Below are 26,058 nucleotides of genomic sequence, written 5' to 3'. Positions count from 1 at the left end.
TTTCAGCATTCTTACATACTGACTACATGTAAATATGGCTAAATTTTCAATGAAAGGGAAGTAACTCTTCTACCAGTCTATCTCATCTATCGTTGGTAACACTTCTTGACTTATACACAAAGTCCCATAATATGTTTATTGTCCTGGGCTGTACTAAAATCCCCCCCCACCCCACCCCACCCCACTTCTACAGAGACAGTTTGGGGCAAAGAATCCATCATTTCCATAAAGGAAAAGACTTTATTTACAGTCAATACTGACATATCTTAACATGCAAAGGTTTTTGATGATTATAAAGGCACTGCCTGATTCTTAAATTCTTTCCCAGATGAACACAGAGTATAAAGAACAGAAAGTTCTGTTTGAAAAGTTCAAGAAGACAATGCCTACCCAGCTCTGAGAGGAATGCCTGTCTCCTCTTGACTTCATCTGTCTGAAATTGACTAGATTCCAGAGCCAGGTTGCCTGCCCACTGGGAACAGAGCCAAACATCCAGTCATATATCATCACATCACATACACAGCAGTATCCTACAATATATATGCAGATTTAGACATGAGAGACACTGATGAACATTTTTGGACATCACTGAAAAATATATTACTATACGCTACTATGTATTACTATAATCTCTGTAATTCTCTGTTATTCTAAGAGATTATTGTTTCTATTCCACACATAGATTTCACACTGCCATCTTTTGCTCACTCTATTTTTTCTACCTCTTTGCATACCAGAGAGTGGCAAGAGAGCAACTAGTCAGATGGACTCTAGATGCTACATAAATGAATTATTATCATTACACCTCAAATGAATGTGGGGGAACATTTCTACACAGAAATGTTTGTGGAGGAATTCAAGGTAAGGAAATCCCAAAAGTGAAATCCTGTAGACAAGCCTCACAACAAACTGGAATACTTTAGGTGTAAAGAGATTCTTGTTTCTCCTTATGATCACCGTTTATAAAAATATTTCTCTCAAGCTAATTTGTTGCCTGTCACCTATCCACACATTGCCTGTCTTGTTGCCAAACTGACCTCAAGGAATTGTGTGGAGAACTTCCTCCTTCTGACCACCTCGACCACTAGCTCCGCATAGACTCGGGGAGCATCATGAATCTGGTGTAAGATGTCCAGACGTTTCTGGAGCCGTTTCAGATTCTCGCGGTATATCATCAGTTTCCCATCAACATCACAAATCTTCTTCTCCACAAACATTACCCACCTGGACACACACACACAAGGCTTGTTATTAGTAGTGATGGGCAAGTATTTTCCTCTTCAGTCAATCACAGATATATAAACAATCCAGAATACCTAACAGTGATGATGAAGATACAGTTGCTGAATCAAAACCTCTGATTGGTAATATGTATTTCTCCTGATACATGTAGCTAATATTTCAGATTAGGATTAGCTACGATCAATGCCCCAGGATATGTTGAGCATTTTAGATTCTAAAGGTACATTTTAAGCTAATAGTGATATCAACCTTGAGAACAGCTGAAAATATGGAATAGGCAGAAGTTGGCATGACATTCCCCTTCCCACCTGCTATGTACCTTAGTCTGGTGTGGAGGTTGATGGAGAGCTCCTCCTTGGCCATGCGACACTTCTTTTTGATGTCGCGGAGTTTCTTGTGGTTGTTGAGCATCACCACCAGCTGCTTCTTGTGACTTGCACACAGGTCAGGCAGGATGGAGTTGTCTCGTAGGTTGCTCACTCGGTTCTGGTTCTGGACAAACCCCTGCACAGAACAGATCACAGAGAGGAGTTTAACGCCACTTGAATAGGTGCATACCATGGCACATCAGACAACTGGGTCACATGTATATTGGCCATAACAAAGATCTCATCCGTATCTGTGTCTTTGTGTTATATTTAGACAAATGCGATTCAATTTACAAGTTGGGACAGGGTCACACCTGACAAATGTAGAATGACTCTTAACACTATGGGGCCTGGGGCCTCTTTCACAGAGTGCTTTACTAAGGTTAACCTGAACTGACATTCTTTACCATTGCACTAAGGTTACCTTAGTGATTTACGGTCACCTTAGTACTTGGGAAAGGAAGCCCTATGACATTTGTAAGCTGATACTAAATTATCTACATCCAATTGCTTGTAATGCTACACATGATTTGTGGATGGGGAACATGGTCAAACATCTGACGTATTATGTCCACAGTTACAAAGTTGAAATTTCAGATGAATTTGAAGCTCTGGCACCAGCATGGACAGGCATCCTGTTTACCTTTGCCATGTCTGCCTGTTCCTGCACAATCTTCCTAGCCCCAGACATGAACTGGTCAAGTCCGTACAGTCGGTCCTCAAGCCCCTTGACCTCCTTCATGCTGCAGTTATCCACAGCCTCCATCGTTTGCTGCACTTCGGTGTGCAGGGAGTCGAGGATCTTCTCGTCAAACTGGACACACAACAACCAGATACATGGGCATCTACATTTAACCTTTGTGTCAGTGTCAACATTTAATGCAGTCTTACATCATGTGAATATCTGCAATTTATCAAAAAGTTATCCCAGTTGATACTGTTCTTATCCAGTGCCACACACTGTGTAACTAACCTGTTCTGCAGCCTTGAGGCAGTGCTCCACCATGTCATGTAGACTGTGTTGAGGGTCCTGTAATACACACACACACAGCTTATCAAACACTAGAATGAGGTCCACATGAACACTGTTAGAATCAGAATGTCACACCAGCAACCACCACTGTCATGATACGGTGAAGACATTTTAAATCTTTGTCCCGGCCATGATATTGTTGGAATACGGCTAAAAAGTAATGCAAAATATTTCTCAATCTCCATATTTGTCATTATTTGATATACTAATCATATTAATCTCAATACCAAGATCATATTTTCCACAATCCTAATTCAAAGTTAACATCATAAATCTATTCAACATTGTCAGTTAAAACAACTTGACAGTGTACTTACTACTAACTGGATGCAAATCTACTCAAAGAAAGCTTGACACCGAGCCAGCTCACAGTTTAGCATTTTAGTGTTTACTAAAACATAAAGTATGGACCTCTTAAACAGCCTTGAGTACTTTGTAGTGTATGAATAATGCAAATGTTAATATATAGGGAGTATGGACCTATTAAACAGCCTTGAGTACTTTGTAGTGTATGAATAATGCAAATGTTAATATATAGGGAGTATGGACCTATTAAACAGCCTTGAGTACTTTGTAGTGTATGAATAATGCAAATGTTAATATATAGGGAGTATGGACCTATTAAACAGCCTTGAGTACTTTGTAGTGTATGAATAATGCAAATGTTAATATATAGGGAGTATGGACCTCTTAAACAGCCTTGAGTACTTTGTAGTGTATGAATAATGCAAATGTTAATATATAGGGAGTATGGACCTCTTAAACAGCCTTGAGTACTTTGTAGTGTATGAATAATGCAAATGTTAATATATAGGGAGTAGAGTTAGGACCCAGATATGTTTACTCACCTTTCTTGTCTCAGGCAGACTACAAATATTTAAACCTAAATATCAACTGATTAACTGGTAACAGGCAAGGTGAACCAGCAATACCCAAGAGATGAAACAAATGTATATATATGAATAGCTCACCTGAGAGCTGATCCACTCAAATAGAGTTTTACACTGTGCCAACTCCATGTCGTCTGGTGCGACTGCGTTGCTGGCATCACGAGGGTAGGACATAGCCATACCTAGGGGGCTGCTGAGACAGGTCAACAGCGGGATCTTGGACAGGAGTTCCAGGGACTGCCCAATGCTGTAACAACACCACAGGTCAGCTGGCTCAAAACATCTGTCATAATTCTTCCATCATCCATCTTGGCGCTACATCTGTCACAGTTCTATACAGCCATCAAGGTGCTACACTATCCTCATGGTTATATACACCTGCCATAGTTCTTTCCTTCTGATATTGCTAGAATATTGCTATAAATGGTGTAAAAATATGCCCACTCCCTTCTGGTATCCATCTCCCATTATCATACCTCACAAGGAAATGTAGTTGTCTGATTGGCTAAGCGGTCTTCTATTATTTTCTATGTACCCCAAATACAAGCAAGGTACATTTCAATGTACCCCGCTGCCAATGGAAACTCATTTGGTACTTCGTGGTAGTATTTCTTTATCTCGAATAACAATGAATAATGAATGTTTCGCAAATGCAAATTGATGGAAGGGAGATAACTCCAAATCTGTTTTTCGCGCATCGTTTGCAAAATGTAGTGATGGGTACGAAAAAGATTTGCCTCGCAATCCAATAAATAAATTTTGATAAAACGTACAAATGTCATCCTTGTGAATATTAAGAAGGGGAATTACATCACAGCGGCTTTACTGAAACTATACCTGCATGGAAAACAGCAAGATGCAATATTTAAATCGATTTTGTTCACTCAGGTTGCCTGTAGTGTACAATCAGATACCCATGCTTCAAACAGTCCAAAATTAACATTGAAGTGTTCGGCAAGAAAATACCTTGTTCACTGGTCCCTTAGGGCTCAAGGGTTGATGGACCCCCTTTGACCAGTAAACAACATGCCCCCATTGTGAACAAAATACCATGTATGGTACTATACTACCATCATATGAAGTTCTACAGTTCTGCCATGGTTCTCGACTACACTGTTAGTTCTATACATCTGTAATGGCTCAACACTATCATCATGGTTCAATAGTCCTGTCCTGATTCTACACACTCCTCATGGCTCTAGGCACAGTGTTATTCACCCCTGGTACTGACCTGGCCAGTGTGTTGAGATAACCCTGTCGGTCTGTGAGGTAGTTGTCATAAGCCTCTTGAAACAACTCCCATCTCTGTCTAAGGGCACTGCAGGCAGAGAGAGATGAATATTAACACTAATAACAGAAACATGATTTATGTCGATCTTTTTGAACTGAGCTGAATGTTTAACCATACTGAAACAATACAAAGGAAAAAATATAATAAAAGTGCTAACTTCAAACATCAAACACAATGGAGAAATCATGAAAATGTGTGGATTCCGAGAGCTGATTCTATTTCTGAAATAAACAGACTTGTTGTCTTCGCGGAGTTAAATTCACATCAGTTAATGCATAAATTCTTTACAGTGGCTGCACTCGCTCTATGTCAGAATCAACTGTAACTAAAATATCAAGGTGTCATCATTACTGTATATTATGGGAACCAGTCGATAATTCCATGTGAGCACTGTAAACATATTATTCCCATTAAGTGAAATGGATTGGATACAAGTAATAACAACTCAGAACAGCCACTCTTTGTGTGCTCATTGCAAATAGTCAAACCAACTCTTATTTTCGGTCCAGTATCTGACAAATTCATGGGCATAAGGGAGACAACTGTATACCTGGTGATGTCCTCAAGGTTTGCAACAACAGCGGCCCATCCCTGCTGCTGCAGATGCTGATCATGGACGAGACGCTCACACGCCTTCAGCTCTTCCTCATCAACATCACGGAATTGCTGCAAGACAATCAGCCATACTAATAGCGAGTACATAAAGCCATCGAAGAACCTCATTAACCTTACTTAGCATTTATCAATTGTTTCTTCATATATCTGACAGGGAAGCTAACCACAAATTGGTTCAATTAGGAATTTGAGCTCCCTAAGGTAGAAAAAATGTGTTATGTTTATTTAATTATCATTATTTTCAGTCAAAGATGGTCCTAGCCCTCCCATGAATAAGACTATCTATATCTTTGTTATACTTTGAAAAAAAATCTGAATGAATCTAACTTTGTCGGAATGGCAGAATTGACATCAATTTTTCAGGATCTTTCTGATAAATTTGGGAGGGTTGGCATCTCAAAACTGAGTGCAATATTTCAACAAGCACCTGTCACAGTTCAGTAGGTAGGAGTATTCTCAGAAAACTTGACTTCCCTGATGCATTTACAAATGTCACCATGAAACCTTACAAAGTTTGTTCTTAATCTTAATAATACTCTATAACATTATGCAGGCATTCCTGAAATAATGATATTTCAATTTAAGAAGAAAGACCCTGTTGTAATATCAACGTTAAAGTACATTTGTTTTCCAGTATCATTTACTGTTGTTAGTACTGGATTCATATCAACTCAGCAAGGGTTACACACCACAGAGAGTTGGGTTCGAGACACTACTGTCTCATAGGCTGGAGGCATGATGAGTGACCCTTCAACTTGACCCTGAAGATCAATATCTGCAACACAAACACACGGATAAGTCTGATAGCAGCAGAGATAGCTGGTATCCACAAAGCTACAACATCAGTATTGGAAATGGTGGAAGGGAGGCTGTCGACCTACATCTCTATCACACACTCTGCCTTCAGCACTTCAGTTTTTCCCTACAGTAGGCTACAACATCAGTACAGGTGCTGGTGGGAGGGAGACTGTAGACATACATCTCTATCACACACTCTGCCTTTACAACTGCAGTTTTTACCAACAGTAGGCTACAACATCAGTACAGGTGCTGGTGGGAGGGAGGTTGTAGACCTACATCTCTATCACACATGGAATGGACCATTTTATTGAAGTTCTTTATAGTGAGATTAATATATTTGTTTTTAATCTACAAATGTGGTGCATTTTAACTAAACACTATCATCTGGCATAATACCATCATTGACTAAACACTTGCGTGAAGAGGTTTCTTGACCTGATCTGTGTTCATTTTGAAAACATGGTCCTAGCGAAAAACATTCCTACTTATTTCATAGCCTTAAACATGGATACATATAAAAAGTGGGTGAGATTTTCCCTAAGCCACCATTTAAAACTACTGACTTTGAAAATATACACCCTGTACAGAAGGTACTGTTTCTACGTCTTCTACACATTTGTATTTTGTGACATTGTGATAGTTATACACCATGTGTATATAGTATTTTATGTTCTACAAGAAATCCCAATCTCAGAAAGATAAAGTACAAGGTTTCAGAGGTGAACGCAAACAACAGCCACTGACTCAAGTCATGTTAATCCGAGGATGAGATGGTGCTGAAGGGGCAGGCTAAGGTTGACTTTTGTTACTTTGTTACCATGGTTACTGAAGGAAATCCTGTTTCCTACCAAAACAAATTTGAAGTTGAGAAGCACCTCATTTCGAAATTTGTATGCATTTGAATCCTAGCTACGTTTTCAGCATGCTGAGGTTGGAATATGATGAATGGCATGGTGTTTATCAAGACCATTGCATGATGTCATTGTTGAGTGCGTGTACTTTGCTGATGTTTATATGTGACCATTCAGAAGCTAGATATAGTTTGGAAACACATGATATGACATGCTTACATCACAAGAGAAACAGTCAAGTTTTCTTTTTGAATATGGGCATATCAAGATATTATCCATGCAAAATATTACATGAAGAAAAGATTTATTGTAAGTTCCTGTATCATTCATGACAGAAACAGAAAAGAACTAACACCAAGCAAAACAGCAAAGATTTTTATAACTCTTCAAATTTCTTTTCACAAAGGGCTAAGCAAACTTGTTACTTGGCAATATTCAAACAACACTGTAATCTGTAGGTAGTTTTCTAAACTGTAGCATGTCTTGTTTACTTGATCTGGATTGATTTTTTAAAAATAAGTCGGCATCTAAACCACACATGTCAGCATGATAGCACCTATTCCTTTTCTATCAACTTCAGGCTACATGACATGTGACAGCAATGCCATACTGCAGTCATCAAATCCATCCTCGATATCTCCATGGTATACGTTCTGATAAATCTCCACAATACCCTGGATGCATCTACGGCTCTGACCTGATGAATTGATTACCTCCCTTGACTGGCTTTTAATCCAATCAGGTGTCTGTCTTTGCTGGGAAGTTGAGCATACCAATTACAACTTTTGCTTCTTAGATTACCTAAACAACTAAACTTGGCAACACAAATTATACAGAGATACTCTGAATGAGGTAGAAGGAGTTCTTGCATATATTTTTTTTTTTTTTTTTCAAACCTGTCAATTTATCAGTATGATTTCCACAAATCTGAGTTGCACTGCAAACAAAGCAAGCTTCGACCATTATCTTTGTTGACACTGGCAGGCTCAGTTGTAAAGGCAACTTAGCTCACAGGGGCTTGTATCGCTTTGAAACGGCGTTCGAAAGACATATAGATGTATTGACCCTACCCTAGTACTATATAAAAGGAAAGGGATGTAACGAGGAAACCACCCCCTCCTCGATCAAAGTTACATGTTACCGCGTGAAATATTTTTAAGGCCCATCGAGGCCAACGGATCGAAAGCCAGATGATTTCCCTACAAAATGAGCTATAAATGGTCACAATCGGATCATTCTTTCAAAAGTTATACGCTACGAATCATCGAAAACAGCTACCTCCGCAATTTCACGCCAAAATCATGGATCACCCAATACGGCGAAAACTCACCTTTTAAATTCGTTTATTAATTCCAGCCACGTTGGCAGCACCAGCGCTGGGCTGGATTCGATCGGCCGCGGTATTCCGAGGGTCGGAAAACTTATTACAGCATCTACATGTCATTTTTTCGACAGTAAGCAAGCATTTTCACCAAAATAGCCGGCAATCCTACTCACATGTCGGCCATAAGCGACCTTGACATTCAAGTGAACTGAGCAGATCCGCACAAACAGACTCGGGCCATCCGACTGGTTGGAAACAAAATATACAGTGGAAATGGCCAATCGGATGGCCCGAGTCTGTTTGTGCGGATCTGCTCAGTTCACTTGAATGTCAAGGTCGCTTATGGCCGACATGTGAGTAGGATTGCCGGCTATTTTGGTGAAAATGCTTGCTTACTGTCGAAAAAATGACATGTAGATGCTGTAATAAGTTTTCCGACCCTCGGAATACCGCGGCCGATCGAATCCAGCCCAGCGCTGGTGCTGCCAACGTGGCTGGAATTAATAAACGAATTTAAAAGGTGAGTTTTCGCCGTATTGGGTGATCCATGATTTTGGCGTGAAATTGCGGAGGTAGCTGTTTTCGATGATTCGTAGCGTATAACTTTTGAAAGAATGATCCGATTGTGACCATTTATAGCTCATTTTGTAGGGAAATCATCTGGCTTTCGATCCGTTGGCCTCGATGGGCCTTAAAAATATTTCACGCGGTAACATGTAACTTTGATCGAGGAGGGGGTGGTTTCCTCGTTACATCCCTTTCCTTTTATATAGTACTAGGGTAGGGTCAATACATCTATATGTCTTTCGAACGCCGTTTCAAAGCGATACAAGCCCCTGTGACTTAGCTGATAGGCTACTGAGAAAATGCAGAGCCAGTAAAAGGAGGTAATAAAATTGTCTGGCCGAGTTGGAGATGCATCCAGGGGAATGGTGTAGATTTATTGGAATGCATACCTTGAAGATATCAAGGATGACTCTCATCCCAGCATTGTGTATGTCCTAAATCAGTTTTTACTTGAAGCTTAGGATGATGGGAATATTTTCTGGATTTGGGCAATTTTTTCAAATGTTGCTCCGATACTATGCTCTGGTCAACATATTAAGTGTACTGGATTTTACTGGATCTGCAGAATGGGTTGGATATAATCTTGTATTGTATCTGTTTTATTTCACTAAAATACATACTTATGTTGTGTCTTTAATCAATCTGTGCCCAAAGAATTTAAATCAATGAGGCAAATATGCCCTATCGGAGGGTTTTATTTGAACATACAGACCTTCATTCTCGTATTTCAGAACCATGGTAACTAATGTAATGTTTTATGTACCTTAAGGAAATCATCTGAAAGAAGATAGTTTAATAATTTTTTTCAGCTTTCACCCAATGGCTGTCCTGTCTCATCACTTTTCACGATGAAAAGTCCCCTTTTGAGGACCTAACCTCAATTTGACTTTGGGGTACTTTATTACTTTAAGAAGAAGGTTGGAAATGTTTGATTAGTCTGATGAAATGAAGAGAAAAACAGATAAACAGCAAGCAGTGACATGGTTCCCACTTAACACTACTTTAACCAATTCCAAATACTTCCTGATTCACCCAATGTCGTTGCTATTTATCTGCAAAGTTTACATTCCTGCGATTCACTGAAGAAGTTCTTCACGGAATGTCAGGTCAAAATGTCTTTTTTCAATTTTCACTTTCCTTGAAATTCTGTGGTAGAGATATTTCTTCACATATCTTTTGTGGGAGCCATGAGAAAGCACGGTAAGAGCCTTAGCAATTCCCAAGCATTAACGATAATAAAGATGACAATCTGAAAACCCCTCTTTCAGATAGCGAGTGACATATGCACATGAAAATATGAGTTCCAGACATTTATGCAAGGTCAAAGACAAAGAGTCAGAATTCTGATGGTTTAAAATGACATACGCTACAAATAAACATGGCAACACAGTGAACATTTCCAACCATGGTTATCCCATTAACCAAAGTGTTTCAAATCAAGAAACAGAGAGGGAAAAATTGAAATTACTTTTAGCTATCTATGCACATTTACAACAATTCATGATTAGTTGTGATCCCATTAACTAATTTTTGGACTATAAACTGGGGTTTCTTTGTATTCTTTGCCACACACAAAAAAAGCAAGACATACATGGATGGATATATGACACAGGTCAAAGATTTGGAAAACAGACAAAAAAACTCCTTACAAATAAAAAATTATTGGTAAAAATGAAGTATGGCAGAACAAAGCGTTATAAATGTTGGTAGTACAAAGGTTTAACTCAAAGATCTTCAGGTCTTGGTTTACAAGTTGGTCTTGAAACACTCTGATTAGGACATGGATAGCTTATCACCGGTGAGTCACCATGACAAGAACAATAGCACACTTACCTGGCCTCTCAGAGCGAGTACCTACAGGTGACAGATATACAGTTAGGTTACTGTCTTCTAGTTACTCAAGTTACTCTGTTGCTAATACAGTGATGCTGTTATTAATCATTGCCCTTCATACACAACATAAGAAACTTGGAAACAATTGTTGATAACATGGTGCATGTTGACAGCCATCTTTTAATAAAAAAACAGCTTTAAAATGTGTGTTTTAGTGTATACAATAAACATTTGAGTTTAAGTCAATCACAATTCTTGTCATATTTGAGTACTGTTTTTTGCTTTTTAAAACTGCTTCTGTACATTTATCAAAGATCACAAAATAGATTGCATTACTTCAGTAGAGTGAAGAGAGGAGGATAGTGAACATGGTCAGTGAAAAATTCACTTTAGCAATACCAGATTACTCAGTGTTCACGAACAGTGTCTGACCCTCTGACAAATTTGGCAGATTCACTGAATGTCTGGTGGAAGTCTACAACCTCAGTGTCTGTATATTTCGCAATGACTTTGACTGATGTTGTCATGTGTGACACATCAGACTGATTTGCTGTTTACAAATTTTACATTTGTTAGTAGTTTCAATGTCAGTTATAAGAAATCTTAAGCTGAATTGTGTGTTTCCTTTTCATTCTGTGGGTCCTGTGAATTTCCAGTAGGTCACACAGACATATGAACCTTTCAGGACCCAATGTCCTGTTACATTGAAACACCATTTGTGAACACTGGATCACTAGAAATGATTAACAGTTGCAAACCTACATCCTGTTTTGATTATTAAAGGGGCACTGATGCGAGGTGAATAATATTTCTCACCAACGGTCTAATTACGAAACCAAGCAGCAAATTGGTCAGCACCCGCTCCCTCGACCATGACGGACAAAGGAACTGGGCTCCTGTCCACATTAGCAAAATTTCTTCACCCTAAAATGTGAGGAGGCCAGATGCCCATCACATGCTGTTATTTAAAAATATCCATGGTATTCCTTATCTGATTGTAACAAAATATCCCAGCAGTGTACTTTTTTTTCTGATGCATGAATGGTATAGTGACTGATCCAATTTGGTCCTATTTCTGTGTTTTTTACCTAGATATTTAATCATGTCATGTGAAAATATGATGTCTACATACAGGTAGCAAGCCATTTGTTTCATATAAGTCAAAAAGATTGCAAAGCTTTATATTTACATAGTTTTGTTGGTTGGCCCAGCTGCCATAGCAAACATCATCTGTACATTTTGGTAGCTACGACCCTGGTTTATTATCTATGATAATTTGAAAATTTTCGTACGTGAAAAAAAATGATTATACCCATTTACCCAAGTACACAGCAAATACCTATGTGCATTTCTTATGTAACAACGAAGTTCTGTTGGTATCCTCAAAACAGTTTCAGCCCATAAGTGTTTTCAGGCTGCATGGGACACAGATATTACATCTTCCTTGTTGTAGCTCGCGTTTGATGGTATAAACCTGCAGATGTTATTTGTCATCATTCACTTTACGGTCAGTTAATGAATTTATAACGGGTATAAATAGTGGTGACACCACTATAATTACTCGACATAGGTTTCCATTTGGCAATTCTCCTGTGTTTCCATTTGGCAATTCTCCTGTCTGGAGTAAATACTCAACATTATAAATTAAGGTCTGTAGTGGCAAATGCATTGCATGTTATGTGATGTGTGCATGTAAGTGATGCAAGAGGGTTTTTCAGCTGAGTTACAAAAACAAAAATCGATCAAAGGATTAACCGAAAACACAATGATTGATTAATTACTTCCACAGCGGATTTGTCAAAAAGGCAGTTTTTATGAGTGTAGATTTACGTAATCAATACTGAATACACCCTGTCGTAAAGTACACGTGTAAAAACAACATCCTTCCTACAAAGAATTAACCACCACTGCCTTGACTGATTGATTGTTGCTCATTATTGGCTAACTAATGGCAGACATCATACAGTTAGTTGCCAGGTGTGCTGTCCTGGGTGACCAGTGAGATTATGTATACATGTACACCAGTGTGAAAATCTCTTGAACGATGTGTCACTTTTTCGCATATTAAAAACTGTTGAAAGACACAAGACATGAAACAGGATTATTTACCAGCTGCAGGTGAAAGGAATATTGTTCTTTTATGTGAATATTGATGGATACATTCCTGAATGAGGTAATATCCTGACATTGTTGCTATAACTTTCATCTGTCTTAAATTTAATATTTGCATTTTGTTTTAATTTATTTCTTGTAGCATTCAGCAGAATCCATACTAGAGAAATCATGCACTAGGTCGCAAATAGGGTGTGTGTAAAATATGATTCACTTTGGCAATCTATACAATGTTTAGATATTAAAATCATGTTAGAAATTCACTGTAAGTATAAGCAGACCGTTTGGGTTTTTTTTAATGAACTTTCAAAATGCATACAAATGTGATAAGGAACTAATTGGGTTTATAAGACAAAATATAAAGACCTACACTGACTTCATTATTTTTCAGTCCTAACGGGCTTTTTTCATATCACTGGCAGATGAGTAAACTTCAAGGTGTTCGATTTGTTTTCATAATAACGAAGTAAAATGACTTCATCTTTGTTGATCTGTCTACACATAAACTATCAATTGCGCATATGGATCACGAACCGGTCATGAATTCTGGGATATCATCCGGGTACTCACGGAGAAAAACAATAACAAAAGAAACCATCTGTCCTTGGAAATTGCTCCGCATCAGTGTCCCTTTAATAGTATGTGATCATGATTACTGGGTATGACTATAAAAATACCTATGGTAATGACAAGACAAAATTATTAGAATCTAGAAACTGAGTCTGTTATCTTGCAGCCTTAATTTACAATAGTTTTATAAATGCAAAGAATAAACAAAACTAAAATACAAAAATCTCAACCACCACATTGATGTTTCTCATAGTTCCCATACTTTAATTCAACAAATCAGACTTGAACTAGCTTTGAATTTCACGTGCATGTGCCAAACTTAACTTACATTCTGCTTATGATTACAAATGTTCGTACTTTGAAAGAGAACAATTTGTAGATATCACAAACATTAGTATAGAAGTTCGGCTACTTCTATGACAACAGTTTCATGCTTGTGAGTGGAAGTATTTAGTATCAACATGTGAAATCAAACACAGGCCTGGACAGTAAAAATGAACATAATGAACATGAATGGACTACATCAATGTTAAGCCTAAAAGAACTAATGGCCCCCAGACTATAACACCATGGGAGAGAACGTCACAAGACCCATCGCCCATACACCTTTAGAATATTGTACAGATATAGTTGATAAATATAAATATCTAATAATGAATATAAATACACTGCAACTGATACGATGGTATTTGACTGGCCTAACTGTTGTTTGTCAATGTTTCAATAAACTAAAGAAATAGGGTTAGCAGATTGTGTAACTGCAAACTCATATTCCAGCTATATGGTGGCTGTCTGTTAATAACTGAGTGTGGACCAGACAGTCCAGTGATCAACAGCATGAGCATCAATTTATGTAGTTGGAATACGATCACACGTGTAAACCAAGTCAGCTAGTCTGACCACCCGATTTCTTTAGCCGCCTCTTACGACAAGCTTGCTGAAGACCCAGATCATCACAGGCCCAAAGAAAATAGGATGCTACCAAACATTGTTTCTGGATTGGCTTGGAATTCAACTGTGTTACAACACAGTACAAAATAGAGTTACTTTTGAAGTGTTGTCTTTGGTTTTGTTTGTTAATCTTCAAATAAAGATATTATAGTTAACATGATTCAACCAAAGATTTATCAGTGACATTAACTTAAAATATAAAAAAACATAACTATGCAAATTAGATGTGCACATTCAAAAAGCAGAATTGGGACATTTTTTGGTGTGAGTGCATAGATTGATTCCAGATCTAAATATCAGTGAAATTATACAAGAGATATAATCAAATGACACAAAATTTATTGTTGTTCAAATATCTGTTCACAAATTTTTCATAACTTGACCATCATTTCTTTTTGGCAAATGAATATGCAAAGACGGAGTTGTTTATTTTGGTTTACATAAAAAGGAAAATGTATCACTATGCAAGATTTTGACAAGTTTCTGACATAAAATTGTAAGCATTTTTTTTTTTCGTAAAAGGAAAACAGATAAAACATTATGCATTCATCATGAGTGCTAGTATGGGAAATATCACCCTTGTCCTCTCAATCAGGATTAACAAAATACCAATAACTAAACTTGACAGACAGCTCCCGGATGCATAATGAATCCTCTATCCAGAAACTGACTTAAGGTGCAGATGCTTCTGTGGATATTTATCTACAACTCTATGCACACACTATGCACAATTTGTACATTCAGACATCCATAAACTCAGAAAGTCTAAGAAGCCAATTCCTTGAGTATCTTATTTCATTAATCATTATTTATGATGGCTTATATGATATTATAATTGAATCATTTATGTAACATTATCTGGCCTGGAACACCACACATAACTGTAATCTGACTTAGATAAACAAGGCACCCAGCCCAACATTTCCATATATACATCAAAGATTGCAACTACAGCGGCTTGACTGAATCTATATAACAACACAGACTAACGTAAACCTTACAAAGCTTCTACTCACTAAGTAAACTGAAATCATGGATCATTCACAATATGGACAACAATGTTCAAGGAATATGAATAAATATTTTGTGCTTTGTTCATATTTTACATTTTTCAATTTTGGGCATGACTGCTAGATTAGTGCTTGTCATTCATCGTAATAATACATGGTTTCTGCTTCTGTTGAAGGATAAATCGTATGGCCCTATGCTTTGCTTCTGACATTAAGAAAATATAAAGAATAGGTTTCTAAAGAAATGAAAAATAACAACCTGATCAATGAGGGCATGAGATTGTACCAATCTGGCTATAGAGTGGTTAAATGTTAAGATTCTGAAAAATTATATTAAAACTTATAAATGCACAAAATATGTGAGTTAACATAAGTGGTTTGTAATGGTGTTTGGCACTCCCTGGACCAAAGAGACCAGTGACTGACAGAATGAGTAACACCAAGATCACATGTCATAACCACACAATCCCCCCAAATGTTTGTCAAGGATGGGGAACTGGAAACCTTGTTTGTTCTGGAATACATCAATAACACAACTATCCTTCATCACAACAGGTTGTTAATGGGTCCCAGTCAGTTTTGTAGGTCATGGACAGTCAAATCCAGGCTGGGCAGGGTCCACACTCACCTGATCCATAGTGTATGCTGGGGGAGGGGGGCGTGGCAGCCTCGATGGTGGTCTTGCTGAACAGGAAGATTGGGTTGGTGTCCTGTCAAGAGTGACAGAATATTAATAAACATGTCAAACACAGAAGAACAACATTGACTTTGACACTGAAGCTTCTGAAGTACACCAGTTAACCTTGAGAGTGTGAATCTACTTGAGTAGATCGATCTACTTTGAGACTGTGAATTAAATCTGCCATTCAAAATTCACAAATGAACAAATGTTCTTTGACATACATATGGACTAAAACATATAATTTACGGTTATTTCAACATTAAAATGCATGCATAGACATGCTTCTCATACCACTCCAAAAGCCACTTTTATACTGGTATCCCACAGAAAAGATATACTGTAGTTTGAAACTATTTTTCAGACTCCAACTGAACCACTTTCATCCCCCTTTACTGAGACAGTCATGCTAACAAGTATAACCATTTAACTTTCTTTTCTTTACCATTTGGTATTTTGATGTGGTCAAGGATAGAACCATATACACCATACTGTCTGCAAAGATTCTCAATCAGCTAGATCAAGGAACAAAGGTGTCTCACCATGCAATAACCCTTTCAAACATTACCATAACTATCCTTCATCACAACAAATAATTGTCAAATAATCAAAATTAAGAATGCTTTAAGAATCTATCAAAAGTTTAGACTCACTTAGAGCACTCACAATATGTTGAGTAAATGGATATGGTTACATCGAAGATGAATTTCTACACTAACTTGGGGGAACTAATTGTAAACCTTAAGCAGGTGTACTGCATAAAGATCACGCATCCATTAGCAGGAAAGCATCTGCAAATATCGTGCATGTGAACAGCTGCATTTTGATGTAAAGTTTTGTTAAGAATCACCAATTTTCACCGCTTCAACTCATGACAATTATCTTTTCAACATTATGAATTTACATTAGTTCATGTATAAACAGTTCCAATAAACAGTGTGGACTATTTTGTAAATTCTACTTTAAAATATTTGACTAAAGTAAGTGGCTACATTCACACAAGTGAGTCTAAACTTTTGATGGGTAGTTTACAATGACATGAACAGTTTTGAAACAGAGGTAGAGAATGAGTTGTACCGTGCCAGCGCTGTACTTGGCCACCCTCTGGGTGGGGTCTAGGCTCTCCCCACCACTGATCAGAAGCACCTGCTTGTCCTCAGAGATGTGGCACATGCTTGAGATGACCGTCTGCAGAACTGACACACTGTAACACAACAGCCTCCAACTGAGAATACAATACTGCTGGTTCATGTGACCCTGAACAAGATGTTTCCAAACAACATGGTTCTGAACAACATTCGTCTCACTCACAAAAATCATTATAAACATTAGACTTTGCATTTCTAACCTATGCATGATTAGCAGTCTGGAACATGATTTCAGGTCATATCCTGATATCATATCAGGTATACAAGATGCCAGTCAGACTTCATACAATCCAGGGTTAGATATCAAAAGGGCAAGAATTTCTGGATATCTACTTCCTTATTTTGTGGGACAGATCACTTTGGAGTATATTCTTACTCCTTCACCTGACAAAGGTGTAAGAATATACTCCAAAGTGTCATGTCCTTCAAAATAAAGATGTTAACATCAATAAATTCTTGCCTTTATGTGCATCCTATCTAAATGCTGTTGAAAGTCTTAAAACTTGGCATCAACATGATGCCATCATCATAACATCTGTGCATAACTGATCCCCTGGAATATCTAACCACCAGAATATGATACCAGGTTTTAACAATATTCTGTTACAACAGCCCATACAGAAGATACGTGAACTGTGTTCAGGACTGTAACTCATAAAATTACTGAACACAAATGTCCAAACAACAAAAGTCTCCCGTCTCCTTACAAAAAGCAGTATTCATGGTATCCTCAGTTGACGTATCCATGGTAACTGCAGCTTTAATTTGAGAATCTTCAAATGGTTAACTTGCTGCTAATATCTAATTGGCATTAGACAAGATGACAGATACTTACTTTTCCATGGCCAGGTTCATGTCAAAGGTCATCATGGTGCCAGTATCCACATGGAAGATGTACAACATGGCTGGTTGTTATATTGTCAAACCAGCTCCTTTCTCACTAGTATCACATGGCAGTAGACACTCCACCTCTACAACACTGAAAACAGAAAAGTATGGATAAACTGACAGTTGTCATCTACATAAACCAGCTCCTTTCTCACTAGTATCACATGGCAGTAGACACTCCACCTCTATATCACTGAAAACAGAAAAGTATGAATAAACTGACAGTTGTCATCTACATAAACCAGCTCCTTTCTAAATAGTATCACATGGCAGTAGACGCTCCACCTCTATAACACTCAAAACAGACAAGTACGTTTAAGCTGACAGTTGTCAGATTTTCAGAGCAGATCCTTTCTCATTTGCATTGCTAAGCAACAGTCATTCCACCTCTATAACACTGAAAACAGACAATGATACCTAAACCAAATTTGTCATCTATCTAAATAAAGTCCTTTCTAATTTGTACAGCAAAACAGCCATCATTTCATATCTCCACACACAGGGAACAGACTATTAAGCATAAACAAGATCCTTTCTTACTAACATTACAAAGCTGCAGTCTTCTTTCTTCTAAAAATACTGGAAAGAGAAAAATATTTATTTCTAAAATTTGTCATCTATCTAAATAAAGTCCTTTCCAATTGTACAGCAAAACAGTCGTCATTTCATATCTCCACACACAGGGAACAGGCTAGTAAGCATAAACCAGATCCTTTCTTACTAACATTACAAAGCTGCAGTCTTCTTTCTTCTAAAAATACTGGAAAGAGAAAAATATTTATTTCTAAAAGTGAAGGTTGTTAAATTGTAAAATCAGCTCCTTTCTCTATCTCTCTCACAGCAGTAAATATCATACTGTGCACATGTGGTCCATCAATCCTTTATGCTTGTCAGCCTTTCCTGACGAGTGAATGCTGTCAGCACTACAAGCCAGAAGGGTGTGATCAAAGATAACTTAACTTTTCTGATCGATTCATCTATGAATAATTGCTAAATATGTATGAAAACAGAAACAAAAGCACTTTTAATAATAAACAGGTGATGATCACTCTCTAACTAGCATCATCAGTACTTCATAAGTCTGTAGACACTAGGTGATTACACAGGAAATCAACAGATTCAGTTGGCCCAAGTTAGAGAATGAGTGAGTAACTTTGTGCCACACTTAGAAATAATCCATACGGCTTTGGTCTGTAAATAATCAAATCCGGACCAGACAATCCACTGATTAGCAGCATGAGGATCGATCTACACAACTGAAATTCAATGACACATGTCAAAATATGCCTGACCACCAGATCAAGTTAGTCACCTTGGGATAACTGCTGATTATGTGAAATGACATGCAGAATGTGGTGAAGCATCAGAAAGCAACAACACCTGAATAAGCAGCATGACATGCAACATGTCAGCAATCACAGATCAATAACTACTGGAACAGTGACTTGACAAGCAGAATCTGTTCAGCAATCACAAAGCAGTAACAATTGGACCAGTGGCATCACAGACAAAATGTGTTTGGCAACCACAAAGTGTCAGAGTAGAGATTGCAATCTGGTAGAATCTCTATTCTACCAGTAGAGATTGCGATCAGAGTCTACCAGCAGAGACTGCGATCAGAGTCTCTACTGGTAGAATCTCTGATCATACTAGTTGAGATTGCAATCGGAGTCTCTTCTGGTAGAGACTCTGATAATATAAAATAACCTATACACTCACAATCCCTACCAATAGAAGCTCAAATCTGTCAGGGTAGAGGTTTGTAATTCTACACTTACACAAGCCAGTGAATATTTAGAACAAAACAAAATTTATTTTCACATGTTGTAGAATGTAAACATAAAAAATATGTCACACCTTCTTTACATGCTGATGTTGGTTGTAGGAAAAATCAGTTTTCAGGTTGTTTATTGATCCTTTAGTTGCCATGAAACACTTAGTGATTAACTTATTTTCCTGTTATTTACAGTGAGATGTTAAATCTTTGTTTACTCAGTCCAGTCAATCTTAATCTGTTAATCGCAATCGGTTAATCCAGTTTTCATCGTTATTTGGTTGTTTCCTTAGTCTCAGATGTCGTTGTACAAATGTTGTAAATGTACTACAAAGTGTCACGCAACCACAAGTAGCATATGTCAAAATAAAGTTTAATACGATTGCCATCTTCACTGTTACCTGTTTTGTAAGTAAGATGTGTAAATTTTGTAATAAATGTATCTGTAACTGGAAACAGCCTATACCTGAGTAAAATGCATATTATTGTTCAGCATATTATTATTAAGTAAAGTGTCTTTGTTGTTGTCCAACAATTAAATCAGCGTTTCTACCATCTGAATTGGAAATTGACAGTTCAGTGGAGACTCCAATTGCACTTTCTACTAGTAGGATCAGAGATTCTACCAGTACAAACTTTGATTGCAGTCTCTACTAGTAGGATCAGGGACTCAACCAGCAGAGACTCCAATTGCAATCTCTACTAGCAGGATTAAAGACTCAACCATCAGAGACTATTATAGCAATCTGTACTGGTAGAGGCTCCGATTGCAATTTCTACTGGTAGAATCTCTGATTCTATCAAATTGCAGTCTCTACTTTGACATTAAGCAATAACAAATGGATCAATGACATGATAAGCAGAATGTGGTCAGCAATCACAAAGCAATAACAATGGGACCAGTGACATGACAGGTAGAATGCGGTCGGCAATCACAAAGCAATGACAGTTGGACCAATGACATGACAGGCAGAATGTAGTCATCACAAAGTAACAACAACTGGACCAGTGACATGCAGGTAGAATGTGGTGAACCATCAGAAAGCAACAACACCTGAATAAGCAGCATGACATGCAACATGTCAGCAATCACAGATCAATAACTACTGGAACAGTGACTTGACAAGCAGAATCTGTTCAGCAATCACAAAGCAATAACAGTTGGACCAGTGACATGACAGGCAGAATGTGGTCATCACAATGCAATAACAGTTGGACCAGTGACATGACAGGCAGAAAGTGGTCATCACAATGCAATAACAACTGGACCAGTGACATGCAGGTAGAATGTGGTCATCACAATGCAATAACAACTGGACCAGTGACATGACAGGTAGAATGTGGTCAACACAAAGCAATAACAGTTGGACCAGTGACATGACAGGTACAATGTGGTCATCACAAAGCAATAACAGTTGGACCAGTGACATGACAGGTAGAATGTGGTCATCACTAAGCAATAACAGTTGGACCAGTGACATGACAGGTAGAATGTGGTCATTACAAAGCAATAACAGTTGGACCAGTGACATGACAGGTAGAATGTGGTCATCACAAAGCAATGACAGTTGGACCAGTGACATGACAGGTAGAATGTGGTCATCACAAAGCAATAACAGTTGGACCAGTGACATGACAGGTAGAATGTGGTCATCACAAAGCAATAACAACTGGACCAGTGACATGACAGGTAGAATGTGGTCAGCAATCACAAAGCAATAACAGTTGGACCAGTGACATGACAGGTAGAATGTGGTCATCACAAAGCAATAACAGTTGGACCAGTGACATGACAGGTAGAATGTGGTCATCACAAAGCAATAACAGTTGGACCAGTGACATGACAGGTAGAATGTGGTCATCACAAAGCAATAACAGTTGGACCAGTGACATGACAGGTAGAATGTGGTCATCACAAAGCAATAACAGTTGGACCAGTGACATGACAGGTAGAATGTGGTCATCACAAAGCAATAACAGTTGGACCAGTGACATGACAGGTAGAATGTGGTCATCACAATGCAATAACAACTGGACCAGTGACATGCATGTAGAATGTGGTCATCACAATGCAATAACAACTGGACCAGTGACATGACAGGCAGAATGTGGTCAGCAATCACAAAGCAATAACATTAACAACAGGACCAGCGAGATGACAGGCAGAATGTGGTCAGCAATCACAAAGCAATAACAACAGGACCAGCAAGATGACAGGTAGAATGTGGTCAGCAATCACAAAGCAAAAACAACTGGACCAGTGACATGACAGGCAGAATGTGGTCATCACAAAGCAATAACAACTGGACCAGTGACATGACAGGTAGAATGTGGTCATCACAAAGCAATAACAACTGGACCAGGGTCATGAGTCATATGCTGGATAAATAATAGTCCAAAACGGAAGAGTCAGTGATTGGAAAATCATGTGGTCAATAACAACAGACACTGAGCCAAAAGAAAATATAATATTCACAGTGACAAGAGAAATTTATTACTGCGCAAGTATTAAATAAGAGAGAATCTATAACTTCATCAAATACGCTTCCTTCAAGTCTTACACTTATAAATTATTTGATCATAAGTTATTAGTAAAAAAAATGAAAAATGCTAGATCAAGGATTGGCTGTATTTTGCAATCAGTTATTTTGCGGCCATAAATAACTTAACTCGTATCTAACCATGCCAATAATGTATGATACTTTTTTTAAAAACATATCCTGGCTGGCTCACCATAATTATTTAAATCATCTGCATATCTTGTGTGAGCAGACATCAATTTATCCTGCATTTTATGGCACACGCAACAACTCAGTATCAGTTGGAACACACACCATTGTACTGTCTAGTATTAGCTAATTTGTGAGCGCAATGGTGCAGTGGTTAGCATGCTGGCCTCTCACACCAAAGGCCAGGGTTTGAATCCTGATGGAGACACCAACATTTGTGACCTAGGTCTCTGTGTTGTGTCCTTGGGTAAGGCACTTCATCTACATTGCACTCAGTCCATCCAGCTGTTTAAAATGGCTACCTGAAAAGTGGTCATATAGTCACGCTCAGCACTTAGTAGCAGCTTTGACAATATAATGCTGTCGGGTAATGGTGTAATACCAGAGAGCAGCAATGCGTTGGACTTGACGCACAAAAGTCTGTAACAGACAGATTTCACTGTAGTAACACCAGTAGCAAATATATACCCAATTATTTTACAAAACATGCATTAAAACATTTATTAATCCAGCTATTGTCAACTGCTAACCATATACTGACTGAAAAAATTGTTTTGTTTATTTATTATCATATTATGAAGAGAAATCGACACTGATTTTGAACACTGTACATACTTGTACTATGGGTCATATGTCTTGAGTTCTGAATAAAGATTGATTCATTATATAGTATTGCATGACAGAGATACTGGCAACCTCTCTGCTGAGGAACCATACCTGCCTATAGGCAACATATACAAAATAATAATATTAAGATTAAAGTATGATCTTCCTGACAATGCTGACCTTACCAATATGAACTGTAAAAAAGTTTCTTCTAATGCTGACACAAAGCCTGAAATTGTGGCCTATTTTTCATGTTTGATTTGTAATCTATGATCACGCCAAGTTAAAAAATTATTTCAGTAATCAGATCTCCTTCTGGGTCTCTGGTTGTGATACACCAGCATTACATCATTGTCTTCAGAGATATGCAGCTAACCCTATAGTAGAGAGTATCACAAGGTGTTAACCTTTCATTTCAAATACAGGACAACTTGTGTCTGCTTCGTTTTGACAACAATCAGACCTACAATGCATATCTACTATTTCTTCAGAAGATGAATGTTGTACAACACTAGATAACTTATATCTACTTTTCATTGACAACAACAATCAGACTTACAATGCATCTCTACTATTTTTTCAGAAGATGAATATTGTATAACACTAGATAACCTATATCTACTTTTCATTGACAACAACAGTGAAACAAGCAATACATGTCTACTTTTTCAGACTTAATTTCAATGGTTGCTACAGACATTCAATAAAAGGTTCAACACTAGGACTTCTTGTGAAATCTTTCTCAAAGCACTGGATTGCAACGACTAAACTGTAATGAGTGACTCACATGTGGTGAACTTGACCGCTGGTGTGTGTATCATATTACAGCTGAGAAAAAAGTCCAGAGATATGACCCACAACAACTAGAATAAGACAAAATGTCATGGATGTCAATGTATACACAACTTTCCTGGGCTTTCCCTTGTCCCTTCATCAGCTGCACATTGAATAACACATTGTGTATACAATAAAAAGAAGCTGACATCCATAATATTTTGTCATGAACTTGAACACCAACTTCTATATGCCTCTAATTTAGTCTAAAGAACCTAAACTAACTCTGCATATACCTGATTTAACTGAAACATTTCAGCTCTCAAAACATCTTTATATTAACATTTTGGTAGTGAGTACAGGTTCCCTAATAATCGATTTAACAGTTTCTATGTTTTTTATCAATGATTTTTGGCTCCAGTGCTAATATTGCTTGACTTTGTGTGGCTTGAGCCAGGCAAATTGACATGTAAGACATTCTTTAGTAATGAGTTCAGTTTTATTCAGTAATATTTCAGCAATACCACAGCAGGGTAAGCCAAAATGGCATTCGAACCCAGGTGTTCAGTGTGACAAGGAAATGTTTAAATCCTCGGCTACCTCACCACCCTGGACTTTTCAGTAAATTACCACAGCTGAGGAGAAGAATTATTTCTTGGCATATGGTTTGAATGGCTCAAGCTGAGGCTATAAATCATTGTGGAATCCTTATTTTCTAATCATTGTTTATGTTAATATTTTTGGATCCAGTTAATGAGTTTCTCTGGTAATTAACCTCAAGGCTGAATCCTTTTGAACAATACAGGTGCATGCTATCTCTGCGTATCGTTCATTTCAGGTTCAAGTCCTTATATTTCACTTTTCACTTTTTTGTCACTCTGTCACATCTCACAATATTAAAAGCATCAAATACATATGGTGGATAAGCACTGAGTAATATGTCTCACTACCAACAAAAGATATAAGGTTTCGATAAGGTAATGATCCTGCTTTGTACCTTCATGATATGGCAACAAATGCAAGCTACGCATGCAACATCATGTTCACATTTGTACATATTTCATACTTCTGTTTCATGTGTACCTTTTCAACAAAGTCACACGAACATCATTCCTGTTTCAGATGCTGCATGTAAAAACATATCTCAAAGACTACTTGTTAATCATGCAATCTATGATGTATATGACTCATAATGAAGCATAATTATAACAATGGATCAGCATGAAAACACTAACACAGAATAAGGCTCCAAAAATAAATATTGACTCTATTCAAACAATATAGAGCAGGAACAGTGTTTAAATCAATTAATAAATTACAAACAACATAGTTTGGGCAGGCCTGTTAACCTACAACTTAATGGGTATTCAAATAGGACAATATCCATATACGATCAAAACAAACTTGTATTTGATGCCAAATAAGTCAACCAAAGACAGATCCTCTTTCCATTACACGTAACTAACCTTCATTCCAATAGTCGTAGTTAGTAGTATGTATGTTACTGGGTTAATGGTAGAATCCATTGTCATGACGATGTGTATTTCAATGTGTCAGAAACTGACGAAACAGCTGACGAGGTCATGGGAACGAATAATACCGTGGATTATGTGCATCTATGCTTTTTCACAACTGCAATTGATAGTTTCCGAATCTGACATCGTCGTAACGTTGCCACAGTGGCTTATTGAACAGAAATTGGAAACGTTACTCTGTTACTAAATATAAATAGACTCGGAACTAGACTGACCTCAGCTGGCTCAACAATAACAAATCGAATGGTGATTTAGACAACGTTAAAAACTGAATAGTTATAAGAAATTAGCAACACAAATCAATACCTACCAGCACAAGATAGATTAAACTATCTTTCCGTTGTTGTTGCATTACATTTTGTCCTTGCCATACTTCACAATAAGCCTCCGAAGTTGGTCAAAATGCGTTTTCCAACAATAATAAGGGAAGTGTTTACATATTCTTCAGCCTTCGTGCTGAAGAGTGT

The 26,058-nt window shown here is 37.7% G+C and overlaps 1 protein-coding gene across 3 annotated transcripts in view; it reads right to left on the bottom strand.

The window, feature by feature from the left end:
• LOC137290354 (RB1-inducible coiled-coil protein 1-like) overlaps positions 1–26,058 on the bottom strand; it is a 47,008-nt gene extending 20,950 nt beyond the window's left edge. For 2 of the 3 annotated variants that reach the window (XM_067821225.1, XM_067821227.1), the window contains exons 1-14: positions 25,902–26,049; positions 18,121–18,264; positions 17,215–17,341; positions 16,087–16,168; positions 10,816–10,836; positions 6,129–6,214; positions 5,375–5,490; positions 4,765–4,851; positions 3,615–3,780; positions 2,584–2,640; positions 2,254–2,424; positions 1,562–1,746; positions 1,038–1,224; positions 391–472 (exon numbers count right to left, since the gene is read on the bottom strand). In XM_067821225.1, coding sequence (XP_067677326.1) covers positions 391–472; positions 1,038–1,224; positions 1,562–1,746; positions 2,254–2,424; positions 2,584–2,640; positions 3,615–3,780; positions 4,765–4,851; positions 5,375–5,490; positions 6,129–6,214; positions 10,816–10,836; positions 16,087–16,168; positions 17,215–17,341; positions 18,121–18,188 — 1,435 coding nt within the window. In that variant the 5' untranslated portion in view covers positions 18,189–18,264; positions 25,902–26,049. Of the gene's footprint in view, positions 1–390; positions 473–1,037; positions 1,225–1,561; positions 1,747–2,253; positions 2,425–2,583; positions 2,641–3,614; positions 3,781–4,764; positions 4,852–5,374; positions 5,491–6,128; positions 6,215–10,815; positions 10,837–16,086; positions 16,169–17,214; positions 17,342–18,120; positions 18,265–25,901 lie in introns of all 3 variants that reach the window. The other variant, XM_067821226.1, reaches the window with a different exon arrangement.

Source organism: Haliotis asinina, chromosome 7 (assembly GCF_037392515.1).
Source record: "Haliotis asinina isolate JCU_RB_2024 chromosome 7, JCU_Hal_asi_v2, whole genome shotgun sequence".
Lineage (NCBI taxonomy): Eukaryota > Metazoa > Mollusca > Gastropoda > Lepetellida > Haliotidae > Haliotis > Haliotis asinina.
The sequence above is the reverse complement of the archived record's forward strand: the minus strand, read 5'-3'. Positions and strand labels throughout refer to the sequence as shown.